The sequence below is a fragment of the Urtica dioica genome, chromosome 9, assembly GCF_054948205.1.
Source record: "Urtica dioica subsp. dioica isolate 48M chromosome 9, U.dioica_male_clone48M_v1_H2, whole genome shotgun sequence".
Taxonomy (NCBI): domain Eukaryota; kingdom Viridiplantae; phylum Streptophyta; class Magnoliopsida; order Rosales; family Urticaceae; genus Urtica; species Urtica dioica.
In genome coordinates this window covers 24,847,346-24,860,179 of record NC_142764.1, presented here as the reverse complement: position 1 = coordinate 24,860,179, position 12,834 = coordinate 24,847,346, and the positions used below count along the sequence as shown (strand labels likewise).

General features: G+C 37.7%; 1 protein-coding gene across 1 annotated transcript; it reads right to left on the bottom strand.

The window, feature by feature from the left end:
• Positions 1-5,465: 5,465 nt before the first annotated feature.
• On the bottom strand, positions 5,466-8,635 carry LOC149386099 (G-type lectin S-receptor-like serine/threonine-protein kinase At1g61500). Its single transcript, XM_089625654.1, has 7 exons — positions 7,336-8,635; positions 7,153-7,263; positions 6,685-6,878; positions 6,393-6,603; positions 6,062-6,299; positions 5,835-5,985; positions 5,466-5,759 (listed from the first exon to the last, which is right to left on the bottom strand). The coding sequence occupies exons 1-7, from the start codon at positions 8,630-8,632 to the stop codon at positions 5,466-5,468; spliced, it is 2,496 nt and encodes an 831-aa protein (XP_089481780.1). The 5' UTR covers positions 8,633-8,635.
• Between the last annotated feature and the right edge of the window lie 4,199 nt (positions 8,636-12,834).

Genomic DNA, 12,834 nt, shown 5'->3' with positions numbered 1-12,834 from the left:
TACTAAGACTCATATAGGCTTCATAAGCGCAAAGTATAGAAGCTCATGTAAACGACGACACCAGTGAGAATAGAGTTGAAGCCTTCAGCCACTGCGTCCAATTATTGTGTACTATAAAGAGATGCAATCCCAATGAGGAATGAACAAGGGACTGGATATTCCTTTAATATGCACTAATATAGTAATATCTTATTCTCTCTCTACGGATCTTGTCCAATATCGATGAGAATAAAAAAGAAAGTGTTAACCATATTACCAATGATAAGCGGAAATAATAAGACAAATTACATAAATAATTATATAAATAAACAATGAACGAAACTAATATAAAAATCATATAGACATGTGTTGTTAAATGATCTTATCATGGAGTGACACGTGAAGAAGCTCAAATGACACGCTGGAACAGAAATCAGTAATTGAAATGTTGCAGAAAGTCGGATTCATTCTGACAATGCAGAATTCGACCGTTGGATCTTCATGACGTGGACAGCAAGAAATCCGAGTTCTGGTCTTTAAATAGAACTAGGCTTAGTATTTCATGTTCAATGTTCATTCTTTCAGTTCATACTTACTTTGTAGAGAGAGAGAGAGAGAGAGAGAGAGAAAGTGCTTTAGAGAAACTTGTTTAGAGAGATCAAAACGATTATAGAGAGCCATTCTTGTTCAGATGAAGATACCAAAGGCATTGGAGGGTGAGAAGGGCTTACCTGCAGCAATGTCAGCGTCTGAGAAGTCCGACGTCCTCGAAATGGCGTACATCACCCTAATTCTCCATCTCGGCGATAAAGTGATGCGAGAAGTCTCAAAGGGAGAAGACAGCTGCTGGAATTTGGTCAATACTTGAGTCGCCTTACATGACTAAATCTCTCTCCAACAGAATTCTCCTTTAAGGAAGACTCTATGGATTCAAAATCTAAGAGGATAAACCACTCAGCGAAGGCCTCGATGATTTCAACAAAGATCATTCTTGATCTTGAGAATATTGATGTAAACATCGACGACGAAGATCAAGACGTGCTTCTCCTCAACGCGCTACCGAAATCCTTCGCCAATCTCGTCGAAGCCATGAAGTTCACCAAAGAATCCCTAACCCTAGAAGAGGTTCAGATCGCCATGAAAGCAAAAGATCTGGAATCAAGATCGGAAAAGCGATCCACATTAGAAGGGTTGAATGTCCACACAAAAGCAAGCGAAATTCAAAATCTCAATCGAAGAATCGCTTCAAATTCAAGAATGGTGATTCCAAAGATTCCAAGGCCGAGATCAAAAGGAATTCACTTATAAATGTTATCACTGCCACAAGGAGGGACACATGAAGAAAGATTGTCCAGATAAGGACAAGACCTTCGAGAAGCCTAAGAAACACGTAAATGCAGCCATTGCTCAAGACGGCTATGAAAGCGCTGAAGCTCTCAACATCACTGATCAAGATCCAAACAAGGTTTGGCTTCTTGACAGTGGATGCAAATAACATATGTCACCTCACAAGTCATAGTTTGAAGATCTAAAGCTTAAAGATGGTGGCTCAATTTTGCTTGGAAATGACAAGGCCTGTAGAGTCATGGGATCAGGTAACATACATATCAAAATGTTTGATGGCATTGACAGAATTTTAACCAAGGTCAGATATATACCAAATCTCAAAAGAAATTTAGGACTCTAGAAGATCTTGGTTATAGCTTTAATTCTTGCAATGGTCACATCCTGATAAAATGGAAATCTGAGACAGTAATGAAAGGTTTTAGAAGAAATTGCTTGTATTTCTTGATTGGCACTATTGTTGTGGGTAGTGTGAATGTGATCAACTGGGAAAATCTTGCTAAGCTATGGCATCTAAGGTTTGGACATGTCATTGAACAAGGGATGTCAGAACTGGACAAGAAAGACTGTTTTGGTGATCAAAGATTGGGAAAACTACAATGTTGTGAAGATTGTGTTTATGGGAAGTCATCCAGGGCTAAGTTCAACAAAGCTGTTCACAGAATTGAGGGCATTCTGGACTATGTGCACTCTGATCTATGGGGTCATTCAAGTGTGGTCTCACATGGTAGCAGCATATATTATATGTCAATCATAGATGATTTTTCAAGAAGAGTATGGGTTTATATTCTCAAGTACAAGTCAGAGGCTTTCGATATTTTCAAAACCTGGAAATGTGCTATTGAAACCCAGACTGGAAGAAAGGAAGAAATTGAGAACTGACAATGGTCTTGAGTATTGTGCAGATATGTTCAATGATTTTTACAAGAATGAAGGAATTCAGAGACATCACACAATGGTACACAGACCTCTGCAAAATGGCCTTGTAGAAAGGTTCAATAGAACAATTTTGGAGAGAGTAAGGTGTATGCTGTCTTATGCTAAACTCTCTCATTCTTTCTAGGCTGAGGTTATGAAAACAACTTGTTATCTCATAAATAGATGTCCCTCTACTACTATAGAATTGAAAACACCTATGAGAATCTAGTCTAGCCATAAAACTTACTACTCTAAGTTAAGAGCTTTTGGATGTACTGCATATGCTCATGTGAAACAGAGAAAGCTTGATCCTAGAGCCATCAAATGCATCTTTGTTGGCTATCCAGATGGAGTCAAAGGATACAATATGTGGTGCACAGAACCAGGTCAAAGGAAGTGTATCATCAGAAAGGATGTGGTGTTCAATGAACAAGACTTTCAGAACAGGAAATAGTCAGTCAAGGATTCTTTCTCTCTTCAAGAACAAACCACCCATGATCCTATGGAGGTGGAGCTTCAACTAGAAGAAACAACTCAAGAATGACAACCTGTTCAAGTTGAGCCCCACCATGATCCAGACATATATCAACAGGGAGATGTACAAATCAAGTGTCAGACAGATTACAATCTTATAAAAGCCTAGAGTGGGTAACCCCGTTCGACAAATCGTGCCTACGTTTGGAGGGCCTTTGTCCGATGGAAAGCAATTTACTATGATAACATGGTACAATAAGGATTTACACTTAACGACTCCATCGCTAGCTATCTAGTCTACGTCTATCCTCTTCAACAGCAACTTAGACTCCCCCTAAGCTTGAAATCTCCTCGATTCTCACAAAATATCTCTCCCGAGAATTCTAAACGTGTTTCCCGAAAATTTCAATGGAGAAACTTAATCTCGTGCTTCTAATACAATCACCTGAATATAGGCAACAAGGCAGAGACACCTTAAAAGCTTGAGCACAACTCGTTCTAAACTCAACTAATCAATCAAATAAATCTCTCAAAAGGCGTGAGTGAAGACGGTATGGTTATGATCTATTTATAGAGAAAATTAGGTCAAAACGAATCTTGAAGTAAGATTAGGAGCATCAGCCCATTATATCATCAATCCACACTGAAATCCTTCTTCAAGTCGGAATAGAGAAGCCCAAAAGTTAATGGACCGAGACTGTTGTACGAAACTATTAGAACAAAAAGTGCGACACTTGCGAACAATAATTGTAACAAAACCCGATGCTATCCGAGAATATATTCCACGACTCTATAATTATTTTACAAACATTAAATCGCCAATTAATGTAACAATAGAGATGAACAAAGTATCACAGTGTTCAACTCCAGAGAACTTGAACATGTGCCAGAAAACTATCACCACCGCGAGAAAATTGAGGGGAAAGTTAGAGATATTTTGTCTGTTTGGCTTCTGCCTTTCAGCCATTGTCTTGGCTTTTTTTCTCTCTATCAAATGAGAATAACAACCAGCTTTATGTAGGTTCATGTTTGGCCAAACCGTTGCATAATAAGTTCGGTTTTAAGGCATATCAAGGCAATCAAAGTGTGTTAAAAATTAATGTTGTTACAAATGTTAAAAACGTTCAGCATTGGTGCATGGAATAATCAGCTCATAAGTTCACTTTAACATGGTAAAAAGTCAAAATTAATGATGTTTTTCAACACACTTTAAACAACAATTTCTCATTCATCTTACATCCAGTTTTGGCAAATAAATAACCGATCTTATAGCTCTCGTAACGAGGATATTTTTATACCTCTCGTAATGAGGAATAAAAATAAGTCAAAACATTTCAGTTTCGATGAGTGGACCCCACTAAAAAATTAACCACAAATTAGCAAATAACTTGATATTAAATTCTCTTTAATATCAATAAACACACAATTTTCCAACTGAAAGAGAATTATACGGAGCAATCTACATTTATCTGATTGAATTATATTTATCGGATTGAGTGTTTCTATATAGCACGAAATCAGATGGAAAAAAATTTGTTTATTTGTTTCTGAATACCTCTCAGCTTACCCGTCATTATACAGTTTGCCCCTACGATAAGTGTGATGGGGAGACCCATAGTGGCGAATTAAGCTTGGAATTCCAATGACGGAGGTCAAATTTGAAAGGAAAAAAAAAGGCAAATTTTTTAAAAAATATATATAAATTTGGGCTAAAATTATAAAACTTATAAAAGATTTAGAGTAAAAATTATAATTTTTAAAACTTGAGGGGCGTTGGACCCCAAAGTAGCTCAGCCTTTGGACACATACTGGTGCACAGTCCTTATCCAGTCTAAAATCAGTGTCCAAACCGGACCGGACTAGAGGTTTGAAAATTTAACCGGACCATTTAAGAAAATAAAATAAACCGGACCAAATTGTTTTAGATTGGTCCAGTCAGGTCTGGACCATTTTAAGTTTTTTTTTTTTTTTGTACGAATTGAATGAGAGAACAGAAAAATGAATTAAAAAATTAAATATCAATTGACATAAGTATATATTAATCAAGATGTCCAACTTAAATTAGTTCATTCAAATATCTTAGAATTATTTATAAAAAAAATAAAAAAACAAATCTTAAAAAGTTAAGACCGGTTCAGTCCAATCTAAACCGCGGTCTAATTTTTTTCAAATCAGACCCTGGACGATTTTTAGACCGGCCTAAAAAATTGGACCAAACCAGATTAAACAAAATCTGAATTAAAACGAACCGACCATTTCAAAAACCGGTGGTCCGGTCTGATTTACGATTTTTTGGATTTTTTGCACACCCTTAAATAACGTACTGGTACCATGTTATTTTACTATTTCTTCTTAAGGGTTGGTTTGGAATAGACGAGGTGTTCCAAGGTCTGCCTCCGTTTTTCATTTAGTGCACATATAAGGTTTGAAAAGTAATTAATAAAATATATATATATATATATATATATATATATATATATATATATATATATATATATATCGTGCTGTTCTTGTTCACAAGGTTATTTAGCTTCCTCTTTATTTTAATTCTCGTGTTATTTATTTTTATGCATTATTATATATTTTCACTATTTGTTATCCATTGCAACTTGTCACACAGTTTCTAACAATATCCTATGTGACATCTTGCATCAGATTACCGAGTAGACTTAAAAATTGTTCCTCTATCTGTATCACAACAAAGAAAAAACATGTAACCAATTCAATGCAAAAATGATAGATCATTTGGGTCAACGGGGTTCAACTAATGACATACTGGCCTGATTAACAGTACCGCTCTGCGACTGAGAATCAAATCTAGGTGTGCTTTGTAGAGCAAACATGGGTTCGCTCGGCTGAGGAAGGCTTATTTCGCTGCTAAGCATCTGGACAACTTCAGGCATGGTTGGTCTATCGACAGCGTGGTCTTGGACGCACAAAAGTCCAATGTGTATGCATCGTTTTACTTCCAGCTCAGAGCGAGACTCGGCTAACGCCTCGTCTACTAATTCCAATTCCTTGTTCTCGCTCCGTAATTCCCATGCCTGAAATTTTGTAGCTCACGCTTGTCAGTACAAGAAATTCCGAGCAGTATGAGATCAAGATTAATTAAGACTCACATAAGTGATGAGGCTCAGCTGTTGGTATAGATATGGGAATGTAGTGTTCTTCTTGCCGCTAACTATCTCCAAAATTAAGACCCCGAAGCTAAACACATCGGATTTTTCCGAGAAAATCCCGCCCATTGCATACTCTGGAGACATGTAGCCTCTGAAGCATAAAAATTTAAATGAATTTAATTCTCATTGTTTCTTATATTGGCAGGCTGAGATATTTTGGTGCTTACAGTGTTCCAACCACCCTTTGAGTGTTTGTTAAGTCCATTGTTCCTTGGAATATTCGCGCCAAGCCGAAATCCGATATTTTTGGGTTCATCTTCTCGTCTAGGAGAATATTGCTGACCTTCAAATCCCTATGGATTACTCTTAGACACGAGTCGCGATGGAGATAAACAAGACCTCTTGCAATGCCCTGCACAATGTTCCATCTCGAAGCCCAGTTGAGTTGTGTGCCTCTTGTTGGATCTGGTCATTTCATTATTGTGTAGAATGTTGATTCACAAGTAATGCGTGTGTAAAAGCAACGGTGAAGTGTGCATTTCGTTATTTGAAACTAACCGAAAATAAACCGATCCAGGCTTTTGTTAGGCATGTACTCGTAGACAAGTAGTTTCTCATCGTCTTCAACGCAATAACCGTAAAGCTTAACAAGGTTTCTGTGTTGGAGCTTGGCGATTAATGAGATCTCATTCTTAAACTCTTCTACGCCTTGTCCCGAGTTGCTGGAGAGTCTCTTTACGGCAATCTCATTCCCATTAGCCATTGTTCCCTGCAAATTTTCATACATCTTTTAATTTTTTGTCATGACCATTATTTGTTTATAAAATAAATAAAAGAACAATCTATTAACCTTGTAAACAGAGCCAAACCCTCCTTGTCCGAGTTTGTTTGTGTGGCTGAAGCTATTTGTCACGGCTAAAATGGTGGCAAAGTCGATCACGGGAATATCGGTCACATCTTGCTGCTCCTGAACTTGAAAAGTGCTTGTCGTAACATCGGTTGGCTCAAACGGATCACCATGCGCACTTGGTTTGATTATTTGTTCTGCAATGTTTCATTTTCTCACCAATTAAACCAAGTTCCGTCTTGTAAAACATGAAAAAAGTTAAAGAGTGTCGAATTCAATCCTCCTCCCAGCCTCATAGAGTTTATCACAGTTGGTTCATACAACATTAATTTTTTGTTGTTGCAATAAGATTAAAGTTGTGATGATTTCTATAACACATATTTTGTAGTTTCCAGATCATTTTATATTAACACTACTTTATCTTTAGAATGTATGACAGAGAGATTATGAGTCCGAGCCTAGCATAGTTACCTCTTTTTCTAGCTCTGCGTCTGTGCAAATGGAACGCTGTGATACCAATAATGGCAGCGGTAAAAATGGCTGCAAGGCTGGCTGTGATCTTGACCGTTTTATCTCCATCAGCTGAAAACAACATCCCAATTACTAACGTACACAGCAAGCAACCAGAGTAAATACAGAATCCAAAATTCTCACCTAACTCCTCGTGCGCGAGTCGGAAGAAAAGTCTAATCCCACCTCTGATAGAAAAAACTCTAACGTCAACCAGTCCACTTGACCACACCAAACACCCTATTCCCTCAACATACGCGTAAGCCACGCACGAACAATTCTCAAGGCACGACTTGTGACAGCCCACAGAATCGATCTCCACGTACTCGTAAAAGTCCGGTACCTTCACATCGTCGATAATACCGAACCCGTCCCTCTTCCCCGAAGTAGTGTTTCTTTCGCAGAGCGTTTCCTTTCTTCTCACGCAGCCACGCGTCCGGTTCGCTCTGTCCATTGGCACGAAACCCTTGAGGCATCGGCAGATCGGGTTTTTCCGATCGTCGCACACACCGTTCGGCCCGCAGGCACCGTAGAAGCTGCAATTGCTCTGCGGTGCCTCCCAGTAATAGTAAAGCACTCCGTCCTCGCCCAATAGCTTCAGCCTCAAGAAACCGTCCGGGGACAAGAACAAGTTTGTTATGGACTCTTGGTAGGGGCTAAACTGTAAATACGTCGTCCCGTCCTCCGGATTCTCCACGAGGTTGAAGTCGTTTCTGTAGTCCGTGTCCATGTCGGGTATTCCCGTGAACTTGGACTTGTCCCACGGCCCGCTCCTCCACCGGAGCTCCGACCCGTTCCGGGCCCACACGTAAGCCTCCGGCGGAAGCTTTGCAGCGATTTCGGCGACGAACTCTCCCGGGGAAGGGTCGCTCTCGCTCCGCCATGATGTCAGCACGTAGGTCGCGTTGGTCTCGGTGTCGAACCCGAGCTTGGAGCCGGGCAAAAGCGTGTCCCCTTGGCTGTCGAAGCTCTGCCACAGATTGGTCGCGGAGGAACCTTGCTTGAGAGCCAAGTTACCGGCGTCCGACAGGACTGCCACCACGGCCGAGCTGTTGTTCGACGATGACGTGGCATTCGTTGACCAGACCGAGCCGTTGGCTCTGTCTAGGATCTCGAGGTTTCCGCGGCTATTGATGGTGAGGATCGCCGGAGAGTCGGCGGGTCTGAGCGGGTTTTCTCTGTTGGCGACCCAGACGACGGTTCGGGGCGAAACTCCGGTGTACCAAATTCCGACATAGTGGTTCGAAGATTTGTTAGGAGTGAAGAATCCTAATTCAAAGGTACGGCTCGGAGATACGAGGGTGTTTCCTTGATATAAGGATTGGGATTGTGTGATGTTGTGGATTTCATAGCAGTGCTTTGAGGGAAGCGAGGAAAGAAGAAGGAATGTTGTGAAAATTAACTCAATACAACGAACTATGTGTTTTGTGATTCCGGCCATTTAAATTTCTCAGCTTTAACCAAACGTCTCGTAGCATAACCAGAAAGCAGATATTAAAAAAAACTGTATTAATTTAGCAATATTTCGTCAGAGGGTTATCTATTCTGAGTAGTTTAATTAATCTTGTATACAAACAATAAGAACTTTGAATTATTCAGGCAATTGAATTTCGCGGTGATGAAATGTTTTTTTTATTAATAATGTTATAATCTGCTGATGTCATGCTGCGAATTTTCGTCTAAAACTGATATAAAATTGTAATAGCGTGATATTTTATTTTTCCTTAGTAATCTCTCAATGTGTGTACCTACGGATATGAGCAAATGGGTTGTCGTTAGGAAAGCTGGTGGAACATTATTTTAATATTAAACTTTCTAGTCAGCGCGCGAAAATATCAGGACGAGTAGGTAATAATAAATAATAACAAAAAACTAATATGATTAAAAGAAATATTGGACTTTGAAAAACTCAAAGTAATTGTTCCTTGGATTACAGGGTCAGGGATGGTGTCTCCACATCACACACTTCATCTTCATAAGCACGTATTTAACAAATTTGTCTTGCGTTGGTCAGAAAAAAAAAAATATGCACCATCGTCAATCTATTTGTAAAGATTAGAAAGTAATTTTCAAACATTTTATGCACTCATGTTACGGTTTGACCCGCCTACCATAAGAGCGGAGAAATTTTATTGGATTAATCAAATAAATAACGAGTGTTCAATTTCTACTAAATGTAAAAAGTCTGTATGTTTTAGTGTGAAGGTTATTAATTGTAATTTATGTTTAAATGTTCATCATCTTAGATCAAATTAAAAATATTCACACACACACATATATAACGAATTGGATTCAAGACTGAAAATACCGCTCCAAGCTTATCGAACTTGAGTTGACTTCCATACAAATTTTGCAATCTTTGCTAAATATTTAATTATAAGTGTTCCATCATTCCATGTACCCGGAGATATACCCTTCATTTTCATGGAGATTAGGTAAGGCATAGACACTCTAGAAATTGCAAACAGGGGTTCAATTAAAAAAAACAAAATTCAGGAATGATAAATTTAAAAAAATCATATAATTAATCCTACAGAGCGTGATTCATTAAGTGAAACTAAGTCCCAAACTAGCCGCCTTGTGAAGTTTGAAAGGAGATCAAATTTTTTAGGCTAAAAATATGAAAATTAATATAAAAAAATAAAATAAAAATTAGTTTTAAAATTATAATTTTCAAAAAAAAATCAGGAGGGATATTTGCCCCTCCCGGATCGTCATGTGGCTCCATCACTAGCCATAGACGAAAAGATAATTAAGATGCGGCACTCTTTATTTTAATGACATTTGAGAAGTATAAAATGAATAATATAGAAATATACACAATCTGCAATCCCTATGCTTTCTGTGGTACCTAGGATAGCCTAGTGGTAATTCTACACCACCTCCTGTGTGGAGGTCGTAGGTTCAATCCCCCACTGCAGCAAAGTTGCTTAAAAAAAAAAAATTTATGCTTTCTAGTCTTTAGTTTCTCTAAGTCCAATCGATCAATGTTTATGCGGAGCGAGAGATGTTAACATGAAAAATGTTGGAATAAAACTATTAAAGAGTATTTAAGACTCTGTGTTTGGCTGATTTGTGGCTAATGATTGAGTTGGGTTCACACATCAAAATTGAATAATTCAAGCATATTCGTAATCCTCGTAGTGAGAGGTATAACATCGAATATTTATTTGTCAAAATCAGACATTAGTTGTATGAAAAATTGATGTTCAAAGTATGTTGAAAAATACCAATAATTGTGAAGGAATAATGAAAGTGTTGGTTGATAGTGCTTTTACTAGAGTTACACATGAAATGAGAATAGACAAATGCCTGAGTTTGTATAGCTAATTTGTTCAAAATTATTTGAGTTCCCAATGATGACTTAGTTTTGTAGAAGCCAAGGGTTTAGGGAAGCCCAAGTCCACCATGCGCCGCCACGGTCATGTTGTGCCGAGCCGAGTTGGACTCGGGCCGCCGTCTGGTTGCGTAGTCCAGTGGTATTTTTTCCTTTCAGATTTTATTATTTATTTTTAAACAAATAAAATAAAATCTTCTAATTACTTGGTGTTGTAACTGTGCAATGATAATTAAATTGTAACCGAGCCTTAATAGCTCGTGTTAAAGGCTGAATGGTTTTGTAACCGAGTTTTTAATGTCAAAACGGTTTTGATTTTAAAAACATTAAGGGGCCTTTAGGGAGCATTAGTGAGCTAACAGTTTTGTCCAAAGCCGTTCATGGAAATGCCTATAAAAGACAGTGTCCATCTCACATTTGAAGACACAAACATCGAAGCAAGTCTTTTTCTCTTCCTCTCCTCCAAAAATCGAGTTTGTTTTAATTCTTTGTAGTCCGGTGGTATTTTTTGGCAACTTGATTCTAGTTCGTTGTAGTTTAGCTAAGTGGTGCTAAGCTCGTCTAGTTATCGTTATCCTGAGAGGTTTTTGCTCACGTAATCGAACACTTGTAGAGGGCGATAAAAAGCTTCAAGGAAACTGTCCAACGGGCCTCGACGCTTTTTCTTTTCTATTTCCATGCCGATTAAGGCTTATCCGGTTTATTTTTTTCTCTCTTGTATTGTTTATCCATTATATTATTGTTTGTTTTTAAGTTTTCTAAAATTAATTATTTAATTTATTATTTTGCAAATTTTCTTCATTTTCGTGCACAATATTATTCGTAATATTGCTAACAAAAAAATTCATATCTCGAACTTTTTTAAAATAAAAACCGATTTGAATATATTTAACAAAAAATTTCAAAAAAATATTGCTAACAGAAAATCCATATCTCAAACAATCTCGAACTTTTCAAAATTTTCTTTATTTTTCCGCACAATACTTATTGTAATATTGCTAACAGAAAATTCATATCTCAAACAATCTTGAACTTCTCAAATTAAAAACCCGATTTGAATATCTTTAACAAAGGCACTCACAGTTTATGATAACAGTCAAATAAGCATAAATAAGTATTTGAAAATAGGATAACATCAAATGGAAAAGAAGTGCGATTTTGTTACAGAACAATGGAACAATACACAGGAATCGAGCTTCGAAGCTTAAAATACAAAATAAATAAATTAGAATGCAATATATGAACTTTAAGTTCGTTTTAAAGGTCTGAGCCTTTACTTATAACTCGTGAATTCTCATCCTATTTGCGTGTGTAGTGTGAAAGACACGTCATCATTGAAATAGCCTTCTCCAACCCAGTTCGTGACGCGTGTCCTTCTCGATCTAGATCGTGTGAAGTGGTTTAAATGGCTCAATTTGAATCATCATATTTTTCCGCAAAATTAATTCATATTTTGATTATGTCCTCTGTTGGTTGCTCCGGACTGAAGACATCCAAATCCAAGCTCGGCACACACATCCGAGTTCTTGATAAGTGTCTTTTATACACACTATCACGTATTTCTAAGCTCAAGACGAAACACATTCTCTAGTCTATTTTTTTTATGCCCTCGTGTCGATTTTGGTAAGACTATTGGTTTCAAATGAGATTCACAAGCTCGAAGTTAATTGACCTATTTTGAGGCATTTAGAGACTTTGTAATGTACTTTGACGCATCTAACACGTTTAGTTTATGCATAGATACAGCTTCCACCTAATGAATTTATACAATATAAACCAATCAACTGTTTATTTAACTGATAGCTATTATGTAACATGTTTTGGCACATTGGTTGTTATAAATAATTATTTGTTTTGTAATTATATATAGATTTTTTTTAATAATTCGCTTATAATTGACGTAAAGGAGCCCATATGCGAATTAATGGGCCATACAGACAAAAACATGTTTATATTATTGCCAAATGGCAAATTGACAATGCCTTAACTCAAGTGATGCAGTGGAAATTAGGGATGGCAACGGGTACGGGTAAAGCTGGGCACACCTATTCCGTTACCCGTACCCGTTATAATTTTTTACCCGTTACCCGGACCCGTTTACCCGGATTTTGAGACGGGCCGGGTAACGGGGATACCCGCCGGGTAAGCGGGTTAAAAATATTGGACCCGTTACCCGTTTACCCGGTTTAAAAAAAGGGTAGCGGGTCGGGTAGACCCGCTTACCCGTTTACCCATTTATAAAATAAAAATCCATTAACAATACAAAGTTTAAAAATAATAAAATTTAGGTGAAAAATATCAAAGTG